The sequence below is a fragment of the Photinus pyralis genome, unplaced genomic scaffold (genome assembly GCF_008802855.1).
Source record: "Photinus pyralis isolate 1611_PpyrPB1 unplaced genomic scaffold, Ppyr1.3 Ppyr1.4_LG6, whole genome shotgun sequence".
NCBI lineage: Eukaryota > Metazoa > Arthropoda > Insecta > Coleoptera > Lampyridae > Photinus > Photinus pyralis.
This window is the reverse complement of record NW_022170663.1, coordinates 12,425,910-12,451,209: the sequence shown is the minus strand read 5'-3', so window position 1 is coordinate 12,451,209 and position 25,300 is coordinate 12,425,910. Positions and strand designations below refer to the sequence as shown.

General features: G+C 36.6%; 2 protein-coding genes across 2 annotated transcripts in view; one reads left to right on the top strand and one right to left on the bottom strand.

Annotated features, from left to right (window-relative positions):
- Positions 1-25,300, bottom strand: part of LOC116174394 (prolactin-releasing peptide receptor-like) — an 84,241-nt gene that overhangs the window by 34,958 nt on the left and 23,983 nt on the right. The window contains exon 2 of the mRNA XM_031492310.1: positions 20,497-21,864. Coding sequence (XP_031348170.1) covers positions 20,502-21,806 — 1,305 coding nt within the window. The 5' untranslated portion in view covers positions 21,807-21,864 and the 3' untranslated portion in view covers positions 20,497-20,501. The remainder of the gene's footprint in view (positions 1-20,496; positions 21,865-25,300) is intronic.
- Positions 305-2,839, top strand: LOC116173649. Its single transcript, XM_031491276.1, has one exon. It carries the CDS (start codon positions 305-307, stop codon positions 2,837-2,839), a length of 2,535 nt encoding a protein of 844 aa, XP_031347136.1.

Genomic DNA, 25,300 nt, shown 5'->3' with positions numbered 1-25,300 from the left:
CGGTCCAAAATTGCAAGCTGATCTTTCTGGAATCTTAGTTAAATTTCGTGTGTTTCCTATAATTTTTCTGGCCGACATTAAACAAATGTATCTGCAAATACAACTTACGCCTGAACATCGAGATTATCAGAGGCTAATTTGGCGGTTTAATCCGAATGATCCCATAAAGCAATATCGTCTCAACACGGTTACTTTTGGCGTCACCTCCAGCCCTTATTTGGCAATTAGAACATTGAAAGAGCTGGCAAAACAGGAGAGATCTAAGTATCCGAACGCTGCTGATATTCTTTTGAATAATACTTTTATGGATGATATCTGTGCTGGCAGCGACTCTCTGGAATCTGCTTTGGCCTTACAGAAAGAGATAATTGCCCTGCTTAAAGCCGGTGGGTTTGAGCTGAGGAAATGGGCTAGCAACCATTTTAAATTATTGTCGTCTTTAGCTGCTGCCGATTGTCAAGTTCCCGTTTCGTTTGATAGAGAGGTTTCTAGTAATATAAAAGTTCTTGGTCTTCTTTACAACCCCTCTGTCGACAAGTTTTCGTTTTCCCATAGTCCATCTAATAAACCCCCTACGAAAAGGAATATTTTGTCAGAAATTGCCCGAATCTTCGACCCTTTAGGCTTCCTTTCCCCGGTAACATTTTTGGCAAAACACATTATGCAGCGACTTTGGATTTCTGGCATAGGTTGGGACGAGATCCCGGCCAAACCAATTTGTGACATTTGGGTGCAGTTTAAACTGGAACTTCCGAGGTTATCACAAATTTCATTACCGCGTTTTATCTTTGCCGAAAAACTACAAAGGTGTCAACTTTTGGGATTCTGCGATGCTTCAGAAAAAGGCTATGCTTGTGCAGTTTATCTTCGAATTGAATTACCAAATGACACCGTAAAATCTTCTTTAATTATAGCAAAAAGTAGAGTCGCGCCTCTTAAGACGGTCAGCCTTCCACGATTAGAATTATTGGGTGCTGCCTTGTTGGCAGAGTTGCTTAAATTTATTATTGACCTTCTTAGCAAGCTAATTTCTATCAATGAAGTGTTGGCTTTCACGGATTCTCAAGTAGTTTTAGCGTGGTTATCCAGCTCGCCGCACAAATGGAAAACCTTTGTTGCAAATCGGGTTAGCCAAGTTCAGGAAACCATACCCACGGTACCCTGGTATCATATTAGTTCTGGGGAAAACCCAGTAGATTGCGCTAGTAGGGGTTTAACACCCAGCAACCTAATAAATCATCCCTTATGGTTTCAAGGTCCTCCTTGGATTTTACTTCCTCGAGCTGAATGGGATCTTGTGCCAATGGATGGATCCAATCTGGGAAAATCGGTGGCTCTATCCGAACAAAAAACCTGCACATTCGCTGTTACGCTGGATCCTAACCCATTAGATTGTTTAGTAACCAAATTTTCGTCTATACTTAAAATTCAACATATAATTGGTTACGTACTTCGATTTACTAGCAACACTAAGGCCAAGTCAAGAGATCATTGGGGTGTACTTACGGAAATAGAAAATCAAAATGCTCTTCGAATTTTAATCAGGCATGTCCAGAGTTGTTCTTTTTCGGATGTCATTTCACAACTTAGGACTCAGGCCTTAATACCGAAACCTTTTCGCAAGTTAGCTGTTTTTCTCGATGCAGACGGATGCCTCAGAGTGGGCGGTCGTCTAAAGCACTCCGATCTTTCTTTTGATGCAAAACATCCTTACCTTCTTCCTCGAAACCACAGATTAACGCATTTACTTATTGAAAATATGCACCGGAAACATTTACATGTGGGGTTAAATACCGTGCATTATCTTCTTAGACAACAATTTTGGATATTATCAGCTCGTCGAGCAATCCAAAAGGTGTTATCACAATGTGTAAAATGTTTTAGGGTAAAACCTAAAACCTTTACCCCATTGATGGGGGATTTACCTTCCTTTCGAATTTGCCAATTAAAATGTTTCTCTCAAGTTGCCTTAGATTACGCAGGTCCATTAAAAATAACTATGGGCAGGCACCGAGGTGCGAAGGTCATGAAGGCTTACGTGTGCATTTTTGTTTGTTGTACTACTAAAGCCATCCATATTGAACTGGTTTCGGACTTAACATCGGATGCCTTCATAGCTGCGTTTCGTCGTTTCGTTGCACGGCGCGGGAAATGCACCAACATTTTCAGCGACTGTGGTACAAATTTTGTAGGAGCTAGAAACCAATTAGAAAAATTATCTCAATTCGCCTCAGAATCTTTGCAAATTAGATGGCACTTCAACCCACCAGGCGCCCCACATTTTAATGGTCTGGCTGAAGCCGGCGTTAAATCAGTGAAATCTCATTTAGTACGTGTAATAGGTCAGCAACTTTTGACATTTGAAGAAATGTCGACACTTTTGACACAAATCGAAAGCCTTTTAAATTCGCGTCCTCTTTGTGCGCAAAGCTCCGACCCTAACGACTTAGTTCCATTAACTCCAGGACATTTTCTAACTCTTGAACCCTTAAATTCTTGTCCAGATGAGAATCTTGAAAATTTAAAATTAAACACTTTATCTCGATGGCAATTGATACAAAGACTACAATCTGATTTCTGGAGACGTTGGAAACTTGAGTATTTGAACACCCTACAACAGCGCACTAAGTGGACAGATCCTTCTGTAAAAATTCAATTAAATACTTTGGTTTTAATAAAGGATGACACCAAGCCACCTTTGCATTGGGCATTAGGCCGCATAGTTGAATTACATTCTGGCCCAGACGGCCAAACACGAGTTGTCACGGTAAGGACACAAAACGGACTGTTTAAGCGTCCTGTTATTAAATTATGTCCCTTACCTACTCAAGATCAATAAATAAGTACCAACCATAGATATGTTGTTTGTTGTGCAATGTCCTAAATTCAAATGAAAAATTTTTTTTTTTTTTGGTAAGGGGAAATATTTACAAGAGCAAATCTTGGGAATTTAGTTTAAAAATTCTATTAGTTGATTTTTTTTTTCCTTGTGGGTAATTGTGTTATAATTATGCATTTCTATTTGTAAAACATCCGTTTTAGTGGGCGGAAAAATGTTTAAACCTCAGTTGTTTCGGCGCGTAATTTTAAAATCATACAAGTACAATCGGGCACTCGGGCGGAGTCGCGAAAACACTTTAAAAATGAAGAGAGAAGGGGAGATAGAAGTTCTATGTGCGAACCAGTAAAGCATGAACGAGTTTTCACGTGCATTTTATTCATTGAAAAAGTGAAAAACCGAAACCATCTTTGGGGGCCCCCATTCAGCCGGTACAGCAGCTCACAGAAATCAGCAACTCAGCCACGCCAGGTACGTGCCCAACTTTGGTTGAAGTATTTGTATGGTTCGGCGGTAATTAGCATTTAAACCACAAAACATATAGCTATGGTCCTTCAGTCCACGTATTGAAAAAAATTAACTAAAAATACAAACACTCCTTTTAGTTGAACACATTAACAATCTATATATTAAATGGAAAATGCAATAGATGCTTTATTTTGAAAAATGCCGTATCAGTAAAATGTCCTTTTCACAACCCCCGTTGCAGAATTAGCGATTTGTTACCATAAAAAAATCATAATTGTTTGCACCTAGAATCGATTGCTTAACTATTTCTAGCCCAATTTCGTCTAATCAATTTTGGCCAACGGGATACTGTGCTATAGTACTCTTTCCATAGTATACCTAATTTCAGGGACGAATAGGAGATTATGCGTGTTGTTTCCATTTCAGTATTAGTTTAAAGCTATCAACATTAATAAACGAAAGCTTTTTATAACCCTCACGCAAGGATCCTATATAATATAAGGATTGATCACTGAATTATTTCGCCGCGTGTAGTGACGTCACTGGCGGACCCAGACGCACCGCATGCTTTGATTTTTCGATTTGTGCACCACTTTCATTTGTATTTTATATTATGTAAGATTCTAAGAGCTCCTTCTCACGATGCGTTTTTGAAACGCTGCGCAGAGTGGAAATTTTCTTCGAAAAAAAGATACGGTTATGCGGAAATCCATTCCTCCCAATGAGAAATTATTTCTCAGATTTCTCAGATTAAGAACTGAAATTTATTCTCTTCTGTACAATTTCTGTTATAATTTTGGAGTTTGCCACACAGTGCTACAATTGTTTTTACCACACAATATGAAGTGTTTAGCCTAATACGGCTTCGCCTTCCTTCAAAGGTCGAACTACAACCCCCACATATCAGTAACAACAATCTTAAACATAACAAACTTAGCTTGTATATACAAAATATCAGTACATATGTACGCTCTTTACTAAGGTAAATGATACACAAGTGAATCAACTCTCCCCAAACCAGACACCATTTTTTTTTAAAAACGATGCCCCTTCTTGGTACATGTGCTTTTGTTGCGTGAAGGCGCTTCTGAAAATTGCTTCGTGCTACTTGTTGCGTTGCAACTCGCACCGTGTGACAGGGTCACGCTGCCAGTCGCTTCAAAAAACGCCTGGTAAGAAGGGGCTCTAATACGTCCAAATTGATGTTATTGGTAGGTATTTAAATTAAAATTATTCATCGTCTACAAGTCTACAAATTATCCTTCAGTTTTTCGCATACTCAAAATGTCGTGAACCCATTTCATCCTGCGTTTTTGGTTTTTTTGCTCTTCATCATTCAGGGAAATTGCAGCTAAATCGGTTTAGTTAAACTTTGTCCATATTAAAATAACGATTTCTCGACGTTCTTTTTGACACTGGCTAAAATGAGCGCCAGTTGAGTGTAAAATGTGAATACTACCCTAAGTTGTTATTACAGTCCAATACTGCACGTCGGCGTCCAAGCATTTTTGTTGCATAATAGCACTTATATACTACACACAGTTGTAACGCTAATGCAAAAACGTTGACAACTTAGCAAATTATAACTGTCAATTCTGACAGCCAGGTCCGTTGCTGACGTCACATATGACTTAAACGCGGGAAACATTACAAGTATAGGGATCGAGCAATCCTTATATTATATAGCATCCTTGACCCTCACGAATTGGGAAACTCTATGATCATTGTGTTTGTAACAATGTTATAAAAAATTTGATAATATGCACGCTATTGCGGTAACTTTATGAATAAAATTTTTAAAACGCTAAAGCATTGCACTCGCTAATGGCGAATATGTAAACTTTATGAAGTAATAAAATCTCGAGGAACCGTTTCGCATAACATAACTCGTTCGTAACAAGCGAGAATAAGTGCTGTTTTCGCATAGACACCAACATTTACTGCTTTACCTCGTCCTCTTGGCCATAAAAATGTTTGCACCCCGTATTCGCACAAATGAATTTGTTTTCAGACCACCTCTAAGACGCCGTTAGCGTCGATTGCTCATTTAACCAGAATACCTAAATTAGCGATTCCAGGTTTACATCCTGTGAGATCGTCTTTTAACGCATCTTATTTCGATGTGACCCGCTAAGCTCTTCGAAGTATGTTAAGTAAATATTGAATCGCGCACAGGAAATCAATACGAAATTGATGGATTAGAAGGTATTGTGTCCGTGAAGCGTATCGAGAAGCGCTTCAAATATTTGTATAACTCGTTAATCTTAGCAATGGGCGAAGTTTCAGTTGAATGATTACAATTTCGCGAAATATCCTCCTTCGAAATTAAAGGTTTCCGATGTAGGTTTCGTAGTCTCTAATGGAGACAAAGAGGTCTCATTTTTATTTGCTTCTCCGAACATACAACATTAAATCATCTATAAAGTATTTTGTGCAACAGGTATATTATTGCAGGGGAAAGCAAAACTTTGCGCTCATTACATATCCAGAGTGGTAGTTAAGCTTTATGTTATTTGTTGTAAAAGAAAGTGGTAAAACCGTCGCACTCGTACGAGGGCCAAGCGTATCGTTCAATTAGCTAATAAATTAGTCAGTTTGTCATAGCGGTTTAAGACTCGGACTCTAACCTCACAAGTTGTGAGTTCGAATCCCACCACTTGCCAGTTTTTAGTGGTACAGAACATCTCCTGACTACCATGATGCTTCAGAGGGCATGTAAATCTGGCGGGGTCCGCAAGCACGAGGTAGAGATGGGTGTCCCTATATAGCGTGGTCAAAGTACACATAAAGCTTCACAAAAAATAAAAACCTCCTGAAATTTCAAATTTGAGTATTCAAAAGGATTGTGCTTATTATGAAAAATTCTTTACGAAGCAATTTTCCGGAAAATTGTCGAGTGAAAAATTTTGTTTTCGTTTTTTCACTCTAATTGTTTAAATATTAAATATACGGAAAAAAGTTTCAATTAAAATTTGTAGCTGATGCATTTATCTACAAAATTTGTCTGAAAAGTTTTTCTGTAACTTGAAAAGTGTACGAGATATAATTGATTTCAGCGGAAGTCGATTCGTGGGTGCGCGCGAACGTCCCGTGAGCCGAATTTATTAAAGGCTTGATTTAATAGTTAATAATTTGAAGGTTGTGATGCACTGAAAAAAAATAATAACGAAACGTTGAGAGATGCTATTCGTTATTTTTATCGAGAAAATGCCGACAAAAATCTCATTTTTGAAAATGGTGTTAAATACTTTTTACATATATATAAAACTCCAACAAAAGTTCAAAGTCTAAATGAACTTAGATACATAATGTTCACAAAATCTGTTGTTAAAAAAAAGCAGTGAATTTGGCCACTCTTTCACCTACATCGGACGCTGCAAGACAACATGTTTTTAGAGTGTATTATCAGATTCAACAACAATTTCTCCTGAATCCTGAGGTTGGCAAAAACAAGATATTTTAATGCCTATAAAAATGAAGCAAGCCCTTGAAATTTTAAATATGATCTTTTGTAAGTGCAAAACTGGTTGTAAAAAGGCTTGCGGCTGTAGAAAAGCTGGGCTACCTTGTTCACCTGCATGTGGTCACTGTCAAACGGGAAATTGTACTAATTTAGAAAAAAACAGCGTAGATATTGACGAAGATGAAGATAATGATGACTTCGACGCTCAAACAACTATAAATGGTGATAATCAAGACACTCAAGGTTCACATTTTGCGGATAACTTCAGTGAAGGTGAAAATGATATTGAGTTATATTTGAGCTCGGAAGACGAATGATACTGATTGATTTCTATATGATTAATAAATGAAAACTCTACGTTTCTACGTGTCATTGTTTTATTTACTATCTTAAAATTAAAAACTTGAAAATTGATGATGGTTAAAAATACTCTTAGGAAAATTTGGTATATTTCAAAAACTAATGAAGATATCAGAAAACTTCCGACAAATGTTATAGGTAAATGCATTGCCTATAATTTTTGATTTGAACATTTTTCTGTATTTTCATTATTTAAACAATTAGAGTGAAATTAGAGTGCGCCGGCTCGCGTGGCGCAGTTCAGTTAAAGCTGAACTGTGGTGCTAGGGTCCCTGGTTCGAATCAGGGTTCGGGCATGGATATTTGTAAATGTATAGTGGGTTGGGTTGGTAGAGCAGCCTCGGCTGAAACCCCGCCCACTCAAAAATAAAGGCAAAATAAATAAATAAATAAAAACAAATAACAAAATTTTCGACCAAAGTTCTTCCGAAAAATTGCTTACCTAAATTGTTAAAGATTTTCTCATAATAATAATAATATAATAATAAGCTCTTTATTCTTGAAACTGTGCATCACAGACATTGAAACGTCATACAGAGTGAAAAAATAACAAACTTTACGTGCAGGTACGAACAACATTGAGTGAACACATAATAAATAAATTAGCAAGTGGATTGCTTAAGTGAATCTAGCCGTCATGAACTCTGTGAATTCCTTGACAGAATAAAACGTGTTATCCTGTAGGAAATTTTTAATTTTATTTTTAAATGATTTTTGGTTGCAGGTGGTGAACTCTAACGGCAACAAGTTAAACAATTGTGAACCCATCATATAGGGGGATTTATTATAGAAAGAGGGTGGTGTTTCCTTGAGGAAATTTTGTCCTTACCCCTCGTATTGTAGGTATGGGTATCTCCCACTTTCCCAAAACTGTTTATATTTTTGTGTATGTAACAGAGCAATTTGAATATGTAAATACTGGGGAGGGGTAAGATTTTAAAAGTGTTAAAAGACCCTCTGCATGATTGGAGAGAACTTGGATTAAATATTAAGCGAATTATTCGTTTCTGCGCAACAAATAGTCTGTGCAAGTGCGTACTGCTCCCCCAGCAGACAATGTTATAATTTATATGCGAGTAAACTGTGGCATAATAAACCTTTATTAAAAAATCTTGGTGAAACTGTTGTTTCAAACGTGATAACAAATAATATGATTTGTTGATTTTAGCAATTAGATATTCCATATGATTTGACCACGACAAACAATTATCAATTTTGATGCCTAGATACATGGTGGACGTGCTACAGGAGATCACAGAGTTCTCTACGTCAAATTCGACAGCAGCATTTTCGTGTGTTTTATTTTTGGTCATTTTCGTAATCACGGTTTGCCGAGAGTTAATGGACAGTTTATTTTCCTGGCACCAAGAAACAAATTCGTTTAAGACACATTTTAGTTTGTGTGTGGCAGCATCATCATCGTTAGCACTTACTACTACTGCAGTGTCGTCTGCGTAAATAAAAGTCATTCCATTTAGGATTCCTTGGGGTAGGTCATTAATATAAATCAGAAACATGATAGGCCCGACGATGCTACCCTGTGGCGTACCGAGGTCCAATTTATATTCCGTTGACAGTTTATTGTTGTACTTTAGGGTATATTTCCGATTCGATAAAAATGAAATAAGGAAATCGCGTGTTTCATTTCTGATACCTGCAGCGTCCAACTTTTCTGACATCTTATTAATGTCAATGCTGTCAAAAGCTTTTGCTATGTCGAAGTATATAGCAAAGCAAGTATTGTTTGAGTCCATTTCATTGGTCATCTGTTGTACTAATTGAATTGCGGCATCCTCGGTTGACAGGCGTGGTCGAAAACCAAATTGTCTGTCGGAGAGGACGTTAAATTTATCAAAAAAGTGTATCAGTCTGTTGTAAATACATTTTTCGAAAATTTTTGACAAAGTTTTCAGTAGTGATATAGCCCTGTAGTTCGAGACATCTGATGAATTACCCTTTTTTTGAATCGGTATGACACATGCAGCACATATTAAGCACAATCCTTTTAACTAACTAAATTTGAATTTCCAAAAGGTTTTTACTTTTTGCTGCATTTTTCGGATATTTTGTGTACTTTGACCAGGCTAATATCTACACGGAAGTGTACAAATGGTTTAGTAGACGTTACTTCAAGAGTAGCATATATACTACATCATTTTACAACCTTCTCTACCACGAAATTTTAACTGGGTCCCATTACCTAAGGGTTAGGGGCCCACGAGCACGTGCTTGTTTTGCTTGTACGTAAATCCCCTGCTATCACATTTGACCAAAAACTGAATTGGAGCAAACACTGTTCGCATAAATGTCGAGATAAATGTACAATTTTCGTTCAAAATCGTTCTAATTTACCTGGTCTAAAACGCCAGTCCTTCGTAAACGGACCATGATAAAATAACTTAAAAGGCTTCAAGAATAACAACGTGCTAATAAAAATTAATCGAAAAATGATAAAATTCTGATTGCGGAATTGTTTAAGATTGTCTTCAAAATTCAGATTGTTTAAATATCTGCCCATCTATAAAAAGGGTGGTCTTGATAACTTGGCCAATTACCATCCAATATCTACCAATATTTTCGCAGATTATAGAAAATCCAGAACTTTCACTCATAGCTATCATATGCCATCCTCCCTATCAAGACATCGTGTCTTTGGCCTACAGCGCAGAGCAGCGCGCGCATTGTTTCTGGTATAAGCTACCGAAGTGACTGTCGAGATATTTTCAAAACGTTGAAAATACTCACCTTCCCAAGTCTCTTTATACTAGAGACAATTCTATTAATTAAGAAAAGTGTTTCACTATGCTACTCACATAACATAATCCACAAGAAGGTTGACTAAAAGTATTTTAAAAAATAGGATTTTTAGTTGATCACGATTTGTGTCCTGGAAACTCGAAAACACTCTTTCTTGAAAACGATCTACTTAACACTAATCGTATACAATTTAACTCGAAATAAAAAACAGATTCAGAAATTGTTTTCCGTTTTAAGTAGGTATTGAATTCTAAAATTACTGATTTATTTATAGGTATAAAAAGGTGTCAATATAGACTCCTTTTTAGCATCATAAAATGAAATTTACATTAAAGATGCTTCTCCACAAAATATGAAAATTGTAGAAAACAAGAAAATGTCTTCTAAATTGGAAGAGGGTGAATACTGAATATATTTTACACACATACTCTTTTGAAACCGCCATTAAATTCCATTACACCTAAAGACTGAGTAAAGTGCTGATTAATAAATACCCATATAAAGGTCTATACAGAATGTAAAAATATAAATATTGAATACAGAGGGAGATATTTCCGATGTTTAGTATAGGGCTCTTGGATAGAGAAATAGAGAAAGAATCGGAGTTTTACCGGTTCATGTAAAGTCCTTGACAAATTTGATTGAATTGCTTTTACTAAAAGAAATTGTTGGAATGATGATGTCTGAATACACCAGACCCAGAAGCGCAAAGCAGAGCTGCTGTAAACTTAATTATGCTCGTTCAGAGGTCTCCACAGCTAAATCTTACTCTCATAAGAGAAATTGTATTGTGTAGCGGTTTTTCGGCCAGCGTGGCTAGGAAACAAAACAGTAGAATTAATCATTATAAATGTAGCCACATTAGAGGAAATAAGAGTAGGTAATCATGAAAGTGTGTTAATTTACCGAATTATCCCGCACGCATTTTACGATTCAAAACTGTCACTTCTTCTAGTACCTGATATGAGAAACTTATTAGGAAGTTCCAAAGATGGAAGGTGGAAATGCGGAAAGTTGAAAGGATTGCGATTTGAGTTTGGCTGAGGAGGCAGGGGTAGAATGAGAGGTTCATCAATCATCATCTTCCCTAACATGACTTTATATCGTTATTCTAGATAGAAAAAATAGAAAATCCATATTTGCAGTAAACAAGTCTCTGAGACTGTAAATGCTATTGAGTGAAGATAACGTAATCTCAACTTGGAAAAAGTGCAACTTAAAGATGATGAACGTGCCGTTTTATATTTTAGAAAATGCCAGAGGTAGACAATTACTTTCGAAATCTGATGACTTCTTGTGACTTTAATTTGTTCATCTGTAAAAATTGCACTTGTAAATTTACATTCCAAATATTTAAAAGTTGATTCGAGAACCTGATGAAGTGCGAATAAGCTACAAGCGTTGATTGGTAGGTATCATTGACGTCATGGCAGAACTGACAGATCTTCCAGTAACAGTTTGATACAACTTTTGGGTCGATATTTATAATCCTTGCGATGCAACATTAATTGAACGTGCTTCACTAGTTTCCCGATTATATAAGTTAGTAATTCCATCATGTTTACTTTGTAGAACACAAATTTAATTAGTCAACGCGTCAACTCAATTGAACCTGTATTATCGGCGGGTTCGGTTTTTGTTGAGATACCGAAACGTTACCTTTCACGTGGTTGGTTACAATAAAAATATCACTTATAAAACGAAACATTTTCGCTTCACGTTCGCACGACAAAAGGGGCGCGCAACTGCAGGGATGAAAATGCGAGAAACTCTGCTTAACGAAATTTTGTGCCTAAAACAACTTACGAGTTTGTTTTTTGTGTTATATGGGGAAAATAAATTTGATGAAAAGATTAACAGGAAAACCAACAGAAATTTCCCTGTATTTTACACAATTCGTAAGAAATGTAAGGCTTCTCAAATGGTTGCTTAGCCAGCGTTGGAACTATTACTTTCGAACGATTTCTTGATCTGTTCCTGCCTTTGCTAATGCAACTGGTTTGAATTTTTCCCGTAGATGAACGCTTGTAGAAAGACGAGGAGCGTGCGTGTACGTACTTTAGGAATGGGGCTACATGCTGTGGGGGAGAGTTAAAATAGAAATTGAGTGGTGCTCAACCCTATTGTTAAGTTAAGAAGATCGAACTACCGCTGTGACAGATCTCACAAGCTTTTATTTTATTTTCTAACCCTGAGTTACGACGGGTTTGGATCAATTAAGTAAACTTGGGGAATTAGTTAGTGTATTGCAATAATTAATGTCACAAATGATTCAATAATGCCTTCAGTAATTTCTTCGGCACCTACTAGACACACTGCAGAAGTTCAACCTAGATTGTCAGTTCAAAGTACTCCGGTACATAACCTGAGTTTGACATTTCGTGGGAACATTTAGTTCAATTATTAAGAGATGCATTTTTACCACCACACTGCGAGGAAGATTTGCTGGATGAAATTAAAGCACGATTCCAATAAGGTCCAACTGAAAAAGTTGATATTTAGGTAGCAAAGTAATTCCCGTCCCATTTGAGGGTGCACCCGAAAAATTACAATCATTTTTAGATTCGTTAGAATTAGCGAGATCAATTTCAGGGGAAAATGCTGTTGACGCAGTTACTTTTATAAAAACGAGGCTTACAGGAAGGGCTTCCGAAAATTCAATTAATGGTATTATAAACAAATTACGAAATGAAATTAAAGGTGAAAGCTCAAGATTACTAACTTCAAAATTATTAAATTTTAAACAGAATAACAAAGATGTATCATCGTATGCTTCTGAAATCTAGTCTGTTGCTGAAAAACTTCCAAAAGAAAAGGGTGTGAATGTGGTAGACGTGCGACCCTGATGCTTAGACGTCGTTCAAAACACGAACGATACTACAAGTGGGGAAATCAACTACGAAGTTGCTGAGGTACTGACAGATCTCGGTCCAGTGTTGCCAGGTCTACCGATTTTTCGGTAGATCTACCGACTTCAGCAGTAATCTACCGATCTACCGATTCTGCATACATTTCTACCGAATTTTAAGACTTCACGGTGAAAAACAAAAATAACATTAATTTTCATATCCATATCGTATCTTAGTGGCGGCTTGTCCTAAAGGGCACAAGGGCACGTGCCCACTTAATCACCTAGATAAACGGCGGAAATAAATTAGCACGTCAGTCAACGATTTAATTTTATTTTTACGTACATTTTCATTTATAACTGATAGTATCAAACTTCCCTTCCGCAGGCAAGTTAGACGTGTCATTCCTCCTTTCTGGCATTCCGCTCTTATCAAGTTCGTAATTGTATTACCTTACCGTCACATCCTTTGCTATTAATACCCAAGGTTAGTAATTACTAACCTTGATTAATACCCTGATATACGTTTGCACTTTTGCTAAAATAAAATGTGTGGATTTTTTACGTTTAGAAAGTTTGTTTTATTTCATTTTTTAGCAATTTTAAGTTATGTTTTGTTCTGTTTTTAAATAAAATTGATAAATTGGATATTTCCACCTTTTAATTAGTAATTGTGCATTATGTATTCCCGTTAAAACCAAATCTACTGAAATTCTTCGAAATCTACCGAAAAATGACGAAGCAGTCTACCGATATTAATTAGTCGGACCTGGCAACACTGCTCGGTGCCTTTTAACAAGTGGCGTAGTAATTATATGTCGGTGCCTAAATAAGTCTCATGTAAATTAATCAAGTTGCGCCTCTTTATATTTCTAGCTCAACGGTAATACGGAATCACTTTTTAGTGCAGGGTTAAGAGCAACCTTGCATTTTGTGATAATTTGAAACTTTCAGAGGATGTTCTAGACAAGGGTTCAATTTCAGCTATGCTGCCACCCCCGCAACCCCGGACGGCACTTGCTATAGCGGGTTTCTTAAGCGCAAGGTAGCATTTCAATACCCACCCATAAAATGGGTCAAAAATGTATGTCCAGGGTTTGTTTTGTATTTTCTTACATCTAGGAAGGTTGAAGGGAATTGTCAAATACCCAGGGAGAATTTATGTAGGGTATTTTACGTGGTTTACCTATTTTTAAAGAGCTTTTAACAGTGTAAAATTTAGGGTGGTTTGCCTATTTTTAAGGCGCTTTTAACAGTGCGGACTAGGGAATGCATCCCGCAGCAAAATCTCAATCCCGGTATTTGCGGGATTGTTAGATGTTAATCCCGCGGGATCCCGGTATTTGCGGGATCTCGCAAAACCTTAAATAAATTGGCAAATAAGCAATTCTGTGCGGTTAACTTCTGTATTAAAATAAATCGCTAATTATCACAATATTTAACAAAAAAGTACCTTCGGCCTAACTTAGAACTCAAAAAACCTTACCTGTAAAGCACAAAAAGTCTTCTAAAGTGCCTCAAAAATCATAGTACATTTTTAACGAAAAAATTTTAACAATTATTTAAAAAATAATTCGCCGTTATCAGTTTCATTAACAAAGTAAACAGAGTCGTCCCCTTGGTCGACAAATTCCTCAGTCCCGCAAATCCCGCGTGATCCCGCTCCATTTATGTGCAGGATTAATCTCGCAAAAATTTATTTCGGGATCCCGCAATCCCGGTATTGCATTCCCTAGTTTCTAGTCTATAACTTTTTATTCAGAAGTCTGATCGAAAAAGTACGAATTGTTTTCGATTCTACGCACCAAAATTAATAAGAAAATGTGTTTTCTCGAGAAATTTTGATGCAGTCGATTTTTGGTAAAAAGGGAAGGTTTGTACACTGCCTTTTTTTGAGGCTCTCGAAAAAAAATTGTCTCAGATCGACCCGGAAAAAAATTTTCTTATAGAACGTGGCCTGTAGAATCCATAATTTCAAACAGTTCCAATAGAGCAGCCAAAAGAGGTCTCCGTCACGATTTTACTGCCCGCACTGTTAAAAGCTCTTTAAAATAGGTAAACCACGTAAAATACCCTACATAAATTCTCCCTGGGTATTTGAAAATTCCCTTCAACCTTCCTAGATGTAAGAAAATACAAAACAAACCCTGGACATACATTTTTGACCCATTTTATGGGCGGGTATTGAAATGCTTCCTTGCATTTAAGAAACCCGCTATAGCAAGTGCCGTCCGGGGTTGCGGGGGTGGCGGCATAGCTGAAATTGAACCTTAGGGTGTCTAGAACATCCTCTGAAAGTTTCATAAAGTTATCACAAAATGCAAGGTTTAAACCTATAACCCCCGCACTATTCATATCGTTAATGAAAATTTTCCTATTCCGTGTGACGGTATTTTGGGAAAAAACTTTTATGCCAATTATAAAGCCAATTTGAGTTATTTTTATTGGACTATGACTATTCGAATAGGCTAACAAATTACAACCCCAATTTTCAGTACTAGTAATTTTCAGTACTTTGTTTCCGTTTGTTCGAATTAATACAACATTATTAATAGCGTATCACTAAAAATTTTACATCTTAAACCAACTAGCCTTAGTCAATTTTGAAATTTATAACGTAAATGTAGAACCTCAAGATCGACACAGTTGATGGGTGAATTACATCAAGATATACAGGAAAATGAATTGGCAGATGATCCAGTATTGATCACAAATTAAGACCGTAGTAAATTAGATCCTTGGTTATACACTAATTCGGAAGAAGGACCAAACTGCATTATCAAAGACAATAAGGACAGGTAGGTAAGTAAAGGTACACAAAAATCGTGTACACAGTACGCATTTATCGTAAAAATTAGAATAGATAATTTAGTTAATTGGGTAATTGACTTCAAAAAAAGAAAATAAATGATGGTTTTTTACACCGTTTTGTCACTCTCTTATTATGGTTTCACAATGTCCATTGCATCAGATAATTACGAGAGCAGGAACAAGGCGGCTACACTAAGGCGATATGTATATGTATAGAATGAATCAATAAATTAGCCATTGAAGTTTTAATTGTGTTTACTATCTGTTTAATTCGTTGGGATAATATGGCACAACAAAAGAACTGTCTCCCCGTACATTCTGTTCCCCGTCGCATTATGGCAGTAGTTACTAAGCAAACGTAACAAATATGAGCTTCCTCGTTTTAATCGCACATCATCCCCAAACAATGCGCCTTTCGTGTCACGATCACAACGCGAGCCATTGTTGATTTAATACGAACTGAAGGCAGAATTCTTTACAGCGAAAGAGAGTTTAATCATCAAATGAACGAACATAAACAAAGTTGGGAAATTGCGTGAGGGGCCGACTCAATAGTTTCTCATCTTTCTCCAGCTTATCTCGAGCAGAAGTCAGCACGCGAGCTCGCCGTAAGTTTCTATACGGCCTCATTTCCTAAATTTCCAAAGTCGAGAGCTCATTATTTTCAAGTATGTGGCGACGCTGCCGATCTCGATAGATTCTTTGTTTGCTTGCCTGTACGATATTGATAATGTACCCTCAGGTTCTCGGCTTGTTTACTCTTCTACTTTTATGAGTAATCTCATGCGTGGGCCAAAATACGTGACATTCTCTGTGTTTATCCACTTTGGTTAGTTATTTAAGACATTGCCTACACAATTTCGCCTGATAACACCTACACATATTAATTAACACCCTTATCCGGCTGGAATAGGCGGGTTTTATCCCTGTAGCTTGCCAAATAAAAATTTGTACGCTCATTTTTAGAACTTTTTTAGAAAACCTTAGGAACACTAATAAGACTTTGGAATTGGTACTATAACGAGCAAATTCAAATTGCGCATTTATACTAACCACGGTAAATCGCCCTACTTCCTAAACATCCGTTGATTAGTCGCCTTTTACGACATGCAGTGTCTCTGCAGTAGGGGTATTCTTTACCGCCCCTACACGGGTAAATACCAAAGAAACGTGACTTATTAAACCATGAAAATAAAAATCATAAACATCTAAAGCAAAAGAGAAGCAGTGGCGGATTTACATATTACATATAGGTACGCTACGCGCGTGCCTAGGGGCGGCAGCTTTAAGGGGTGGCATTTTTTGCACTATATTTATTTTAAGTTTTAAAATAAGTCCCCTAACAAGTTATAAATGACAAAAATTCAGTTAAAATTATGAAATAAATTGGAATTGGTAGATAGTTTCTTTTCATATTAGTTATAAAAATTTCATGTTATAATTTGATTTTTATTTTAAAATTTATTGCAATTTAAAGATTATTTTGGGGCGCATATCTTTCGGTGTGCCTAGGAGCGCAAAAAAATTAAATCCGCCACTGAGGAGGAGAAGAAAGAAAAAGCACGTTCCCCCGTTAATGATGGAACCCAATCGGTTCAAGAATAATACTGGTAATAGAATTGGAAGCCAAGGCGATCGTTAAGAGAGCAGATAAAAAATATGGAAATCAATTACATATACAGTTAACGCGAACTATAATTTTAGATGCGTTATATACCGTGTGTCTCAGGTTGAACACAACACACGCAAACAAAACTAATGTATTTTTTCGCGAAGGATACACGAAGTAAGTGTTCAACGTACAATGGCGCTTGCTTGATACTAGAAAGGGATTGGAGTTTGATGCTAATTTCAAAGGCTTTATGGATCTTTCGCGAAAAAATAAATTAATTCTGGTGCGTTCTGGAGTATATTGCAAATTACCCATTCCGATTTCTACGATTTTTATTTACGCTACTTGTGTCGTTACGAAGAATTTGCTCGTGTTAGGTTGATTATGTTTCAAATCCTTCAGTATACTTTTGTGGTATAGAAATTTAGTCATTTTTGCTTTGTAAAATAGTATTTGAAACTAACGTTATTTTGCCAACCCAAAATTTTGCTTTTACTAAAAGCCAGGCTAAAACCGTAAATTAAATTATTGCTTTCCATTAAGTTTTGGTTGCAATTTTAGTGTTCGGGTCGTTTTTTCTCGCATTTAATGCCTACTTACCACCCTAGGTTGGTAAGTGCACCTTACTGCGTTAGACAATAACCGTAAGTGCCAAAATAGTTTGTTTATAGAATGAAAGTGACGAACTAAATGTGTATTAGTGCAGATGCTAGTCACGTCACATTGTTGCTTTGTACGGTGCCCATAGTCAGGTAGGAAATATTTAAAAAAAACGCCATCGTATCTGAATCTGTTATTGAAATCCTACTCGCGAATGAAATGATTTTAGATTTACGGTTTTTCATGAAAATGTTCGCGTGACAGCTACAACACGAGGCCCTCATAGAGTGCGTGTGTAAATCACTTTCAAATCATTCCCCAAAGCTTACGATTGACCAGTTTGTCAAATTCACGTGCATCTTCCTTAGAAAAATAATTTCCCGTCCAATCGTATTGCTCTACAAAAATCTGTCGCCGGCACACATTTGTTATGTTCCCATTTTACTCACGCTTCTTTAATTACGGTCTGTAAGTGACAGAGTGTCTGAATCTATGAAAAGTCTTGGGTGATTCCATTTTATTATATCATCAGGAGTCAAAGCGACGAATATAATAAAAGAAATCTATTTGTGTATCTCGACTTTTATTTCAGAAGTGGACATTTTATATGAGAAGCTTTAAGGAACGTTGTACGGCTTCTTCTACATGCTGTGAAAAGAATAAATTGAATTTTTACTATTCTTTTGTCAAATAAATACCATTCAAGTCGATACATTTGTCTGTAACACAATACGTGCACCGGAATAAATACGTATTTCAAAAATGTTAGTGCTTTAGGGTTTGAGTCTAGAGCTTTGTAGTAGATCTTCTTTCTACGTCAACAATTTATTAAGATAAATAATATCGAGAGACGTTCCGTTTTCAGACATGTTCTACGGAATAATGTACTGACAGATATGATAAGGTGTCCTTAAGAAAAACTTTTATTGAAAATTCGCGAACGGTTGTAATCTTGCGCCAGGGGTTATTGCAAACTTATAAGTCCTCTTCAGTTTGATATTATAGCGTTTTTGCCAGATGGCGTCTTGTTATTGCATTTTTTTTCTTTGCCGAGATAAACTTCGGTTAAAGAAATAGTTGATTATGTTGTTATTGTTTCCTGAAACAATAGTCAGCAGTTGACTTATAAGAGAATAAGTAATTAATTGTTTGTCCTGTGAAATTTTCACGCTGTTTCATTTTGCACATCGTCAGAATTTAAATGCACAATTTGAAAGAGAAGAGAGAAAAAGGGTCCATTCCTTTTTTCGACAGTAATAGCTTCCACTGTTGTTACCGAAATAAGGCCTCAGTTACAAAATAGCCAACTAAAAAAGTAACGGTCTGATATTGAAATAATGTAAACACAAAGTACACCGTTTTCCAACCCCAGTTTTAATTACAGCTTACTTGTTTAACTAAGTGGTCGTTCAACCATTCCATTTCGTTCAGCAAATAATAATTTTTCTTGGAACACGTGAGTCATCGATATATAATTCCATTATTCGTCAATTACGGTGTACGGTTAGCTTAATTTTTCGATTGAATACGTTCATACGCTCTTAATTATAGAATTATTTGCTTGAGGGCGCTTTCAATTGATTAATAAATAATCAGTCATGATAAATAAATAGGTATTCACGTACTAGTTAAAAATTCAAATGTATAAATTACTGTTTTGCTCTTCAATTATTAATCTCTTATTTACGTTACAACAAAATAAACTATTCGACGATGTCCACGGTAGGCCAAATTCATTTGAAACCTTTATGGACCTGAACTTTTTTTAGTTTCGTTTAGATTTTGAGGATAGTACGGTTTTGTTGAAAGGTGAATACAACAGCTATCTTCAGAATCAGGAAGCTGATGGCTTAAGACATCTCTGATAATTCAATATGGGTTCAAAGAAAGAAAATCGAACAAAATTAAAAAAGCTATCCAAAGGCAAAAAGAATTTCAAACAAATTTGGCCCAACGTATACCCTTACAATTTACATTACTTAAGTTAAACGTTAAATAGGTACTTTTTGCTAAACATTGCCAAAAAGTTTTTCAATCCTATAGAAACACAATTTAGTTATTATTACATATAGTCTTTCGTCGTTTCCATGTAAAGAGGATTGACTTCTGTTCTAAACTTCATTTTATCTCGTGCTCCGCATCCCATTTTGAATAAGAATGACAGATGTTATTAGAATGCACAATCATCTGTTTCACTTCATCTACCCTTACGCTTAAAGTGAACACGTTATCTATCCTTACGGATAAGGAGCGACTTAGGCAGCTCATTCAAACCTATTAAAATGTCAATTTCACATCTGCTATAAGATAAAATAATATTTCATGTCTCGTCAACCGTCTGGAATTTACTTAAAAATTATACCTAAGCTAACCTAACAGATGAGTGTGCATTCTCATAATCTGTCATTTTAATTCTATTTTTGGCGACCACAGTGTTTGCAGTATTTTCTTTGCATTTTTGGCGATATTCTTACAATTGTTATATTGTGTGAAAAAATGGCATAGAATAACAGAAAACAGTGATAGGATACTATTGATTATTTGTGAATACCTAGGAATTTCAGAATTCCACATGCCCCCCCCCCCCCCGATTCAATATTCGACAGGTTAAACTTAATTGAACCAGGAAATAGTAAGGTATAACTAAACCAAAAATAGTGCTTCAACCAAATCTAGTTTTAATGCTGATATCGCAGTTTCAGAAATACAAACTAATTTAATCTGACGTCAATACTCACCAATTCTATTCTTCAGACTTAATTGCGGCTAAATACGGTGGTGGAGACTCCTCATTAATAAATTTCAGTCGTACAGTATCAGAGGCCGTGTCGTACATCGCACCTGATGTAGGTACCAAGACGTTTTCCACTTCGACGCTATCGGTCTTCATCGGCGGCAATTGAATGGCTTTCTGGCTACGAATCGAAGCAGCTCGATGGATGCCGGAATGTAGCAGGGAATCTTGTTGCGTTTCGTTATTTCCGTTACAAGTTCTCTCCGATCGCCAGTTTCCCGATCGATTTCCCGGAACCGCTCTGCTAGCAGACGGATCAAAGCATGGGAGTACTTGCTTGAATTCCTTGCGGAAATTTTCGTTTAACCAGGCGTATAAAAAAGGGTTGTAGCAAGTCGATGACATGGCCATTGAGTGCACCATAAAGAAACTGAGGAAATAGTACTGCCAGTCGCCGGTTTGGACATAAAAATCGTTGATGATATTAATTGTATTCAGAGGCAGCCAAGACAGCAGAAAAATGACGACCATGGCTATCAGCATTCTGTTGGTGCGTCGCTTTCGTTCGCGATCCGCCTCCTCTTTCTTCGAGCTTTTCGATCCAGGCTTACTTCGCGCTCTGTCGTTCAAGCGCAGCGACACGCAAATGTAGCAGAAAGCCATCATAAAGAACGGAATAACGAATTGCATCATCGTTGTCAAACCTCCGAAGATCTTGCGGTAATCCTCTTTAGGCCAGTCTTCCTCACAGAAATATTTGGGATTAGAGCTATTGTCTACCTTTTTGTGCCTCATGTATACTCCGTAGGGCAAAGTGACCAAAATCGAGAAAAGCCATATGTTCACAATAATCACGATGCACGTGGACAACTTCATGCGTGGGTGAAATGGGTAGATGATTACGAAAAATCGATCGATCGCTATCGATGTTAATGTCAGAGTTGAAATGTATACGCTCGCTCCTTGCGCGTAGGAGACCAAATGGCAGATCACTTTCCCAAAGACCCACCTTCCCAAAAACGTATACAGCGGCGTAAACGGCACGGCGAGTATGCACAGAAGTATGTCGGAGAGCGCCAAATTTGTTATGAACAAGTTGGTGACAGTCTGCATTGCTCGGTTTCTAAACACAACATAGCACACCAAAACGTTTCCGAAGATACCAAGCACAAAAATGGTCGTGTACAAAATAAAAAATAGGGCTTGTACCACTTTGTTATCGATTATATCATCACCCGTCGTGTTTCGCTCCCTAATTTGACTCCATTCGTCCAAGGTGTTTGTGGTGTTATTAAATCCCCCTATGACGTCCATTACTGCTGTGGTTCTACGTCAAATTGGACTTCTTGGTACGTGGACACGCCACAAGCATCTGCAAACAAACGGAAGTCACAATTAGATGCGAATTCGTGGGAAATTTTCGTGGTGTACAAAGAAAATTATTTTTGATTCATAAAATACAACTCGTAATTAACGGTTAAGAAACATTTCATATTCAAGCAAGTCTTTGTTCGTCGTTGTAATTAAGCACAATTGGCACTGGCTGGAAATTCTGTACAAAGAAAAGCCGTTATTACCAATGAGGACCTCTAATTGTTCGTTTTAGTTAATTGAAGCGGTCCAAATAATGGATAATAGTCCTGAATAGTGCGCATGCTGGTTAAAAAAGGTGTAGTGGAGGGAGAAACTTATTACCATAGAAATACATCTTCAATTTGGTTACCACAAGTTTGAAGTGACACCAAACTTTAATTACGTTATGTAAATATTTTGATTTATTTCCCCGTATCGTGGTAGTTTTAAGTAGGACGATTTATTTGCATTCGTTCATGCAACGCACAAAATTTGACTACTTTGAAATGACGGTTGTCTATATACACACAAATTCAAGTTTACTTTTAATTAATACTTTAGCGCCTATCTACTCTTACTGCACCCCCAACTCCTTTCGGTCAAAGACGTATTAATAAACCGCAAACAGGTGCATGTTGTGAAACGAACGCTAATCCAATCCGGTACCGGTCTATTATTCTGCCGGAACAAACTGATCAAATTAATCAGATCTTTTGCATCTGCGATGAAGCTGTCCGGCCATTATATTGTCATAGAATGCGAAAATCCCTTGCTTCTACACTGTCCGTCGCAAAACTGGCATTCCATGAAATTAGAATACAAATCGGACTTCGCTAGACCGTTGTCTTCTCGATTACGATGTGACAATATTCGGCAAGACCGTAAATATCCATCCACTGTAACCCAAATGAACTAAGTATATATGTCAAGCAGAAGCCTGGCGATTTCGACAATGCAATTGGTTTGTGAAACCAATCCCTAAGATAATTAAACAGTACTAAGGTACAGATATCGACATTGCATCATCCCTTTTTGCTTGTCTAAGAAGCGAAGGCAACAAATAATGTGAATATTTCAGTTGGTTTTAAGGAAAAAATTAGGGGAGGATGTAAAAAACTCCATGAATATTACATAGGGCATGCGTTATAAAAAAGAACCCTGATTGCTTTGTGAACAATTTAAGATACAAGAACGGGCTTTTGACAAAAATGAGACAAAAACAATTAAACTTTTGTAAACATGCCGAATTAAAAGTTATCTTTCCGAATGCGAATGTCAGAAAATTCCCCTACTAAGAATCGTATGTGATTCTCCGTACTGTGTGTGATTGTTAATGTTTAATTCAATTTGCAATGATTTGTTCACACTGAGAGCTTTTTTATTATCTGATTTGCAGCATTCTAAAAAGTAGCGCGCTGAGATATTGCTGAAAAACCGCTAAATTTTGTCACTTTTTTTAGTTTTGTGCAAAAAGAATGACATGGGAAGGCTCTCACGAGAAAAATCACTACTTATTCCTTTTTTAAAGTAAAAAGTACTCTTGACAGTTTGAGCCATAATTCAATTTTCTAGGTCCGATAGCTCCCAAGATACAGGGTTCCCAATGTTCCCTATTTTTTCCAAAAAGTTCAAAATTGGGAAATGGCAAATTTTCGACCAAAATATCAGGTTAATTACCTTCATGTAGGACGATAAACCAATAGAACCCTAAATCGAGTTTAAGGGGAAAGCTACAATCAAATCAGTTTTACAAACACCACTTTTTTTTAATGAATAATAAATCTCTTTTCTTTTGTTACAGGCTAACGGTACCTGCAGGTGGGCTTGGCAAGGGACCACCGGAGGCAAATCGAGGTCACTTATTTTTCACATTTCGTCCGTGTGCGTACCTCGGCTCTCTGTAAGTTTTAAATACTACCTATACAGTTTAAATACTCAGGGACAAATACTATAGTTAAATACCGTACGTGCTCAAACACGAAAGGTGTTCAATTTTCGCTTGTATGATTGTTAATGCATTTAATTCAATTTGTAATAAACTATTCAAATTGAAGGTTTTTTATTAATATCCTTCCAAGTAGTGGAGCTTTCTGAGACTACTTCAGGGGTACCTAAGTAAACTTGCACTGTTAAAAATGCAAAGTGTATGTTGTTTTCGTGTATAATGCTACACGAAATCTGGTAAGATTTTACACCTTCTTACTATGAGACTATTGGTAAAACGCAATTGTGTAGAATTTCTATAAGACTTACACCGTAACTTGTAAAAGTATTCAATGTGGTGTAATGTTTTTCGTCAGTATAAAGAATACACGGGTTCTTCGTTTGATTAACCCCAGATTGTGCAAATAGACTCAATATTTTTCAATTGTCTCGACTTGAGTCGGTCACCATTATTACTTCAGTCGGTTGTTCACATCTCTTGTATGATGCCATTGCAGTTGCACCTACATTCAGTATAGGTACCTTAGAAGCAGTTATCTGTATAAGACTTCAATTTTGAATTAATTTTATTGTGCTGGTGAAAGTAATATGAACGCAATTAAATTTAACTACAAAATCATTGTGAAGTGGTTAATGATCCCGGAGGACAGTACGTATGATGTAGTTATGCGGATAAAGGTAATGTTATACACCTATTTAGTTAATTGAAGGTTCATAAAATCTTGCTTTTTAAAAAATACTGTGCAGTTTAGTTGATGTTATGGTATTAGGGCTGGCCCTTAGGTATAGAATATAGAATTTTGTTTATATATATACAGACATATAAGTTAGTTATATGTATTTCGGTTGTTTTATATTGTCTATGTATATGTACTAATATATACATATTTGTTTAAATAAATTAGTTTATTTAAAAAGTTCTAGTAGCAAACGTTTTCGCTCACTTCCCTCCACCCTCCTCTATATTCAGAAAAAAGAAACACTGGAGTGCGGTTATAGTAACACGAAAATTCGGTTTTCCCGAGAAATTTTGGTGCAGTCGATTTTTGGTAAAAAAGGAAGGTTACACACTGCCTTTTTTTGAGGCCCGAAAAAAAAATTGTCTCAGATCGACCCGGAAAAAAATTTTCTTATAGAATGTGGCCTGTAGAATCTATAATTTCAAACAGTTCCAAGATTGGGCTACTAGTTCAAAAGTTACAGCCCTTTGAATTTTCTTTCGAAATTGGTTTCTAGTCTATAACTTTTGATTGAGAAATCTGATCGAAAAAGGGCGAATTGTTTTGGATTCTACGCACCAAAATTAATAAGAAAAAGTGTTTTCCCGAGAAATTTTGGTGCAGTCGATTTTTGGTAAAAAAGGAAGGTTACACACTTTCTACACCGCAAATGGTTACCTTGACCGTGATTTAACGAAAACTGTGTGTAAAGTTTACACATCTTCGTGTGAAAATACCTACACCAACACGGGGTAAAATTTTACCACGATCATTTGGTAGACTTTACCAAAA

Excerpts from the sequence above, each read along its gene's own strand:
- LOC116173649 (XM_031491276.1), top strand. The coding sequence starts at position 305 with ATGGATGATATCTGTGCTGGCAGCGACTCTCTGGAATCTGCTTTGGCC.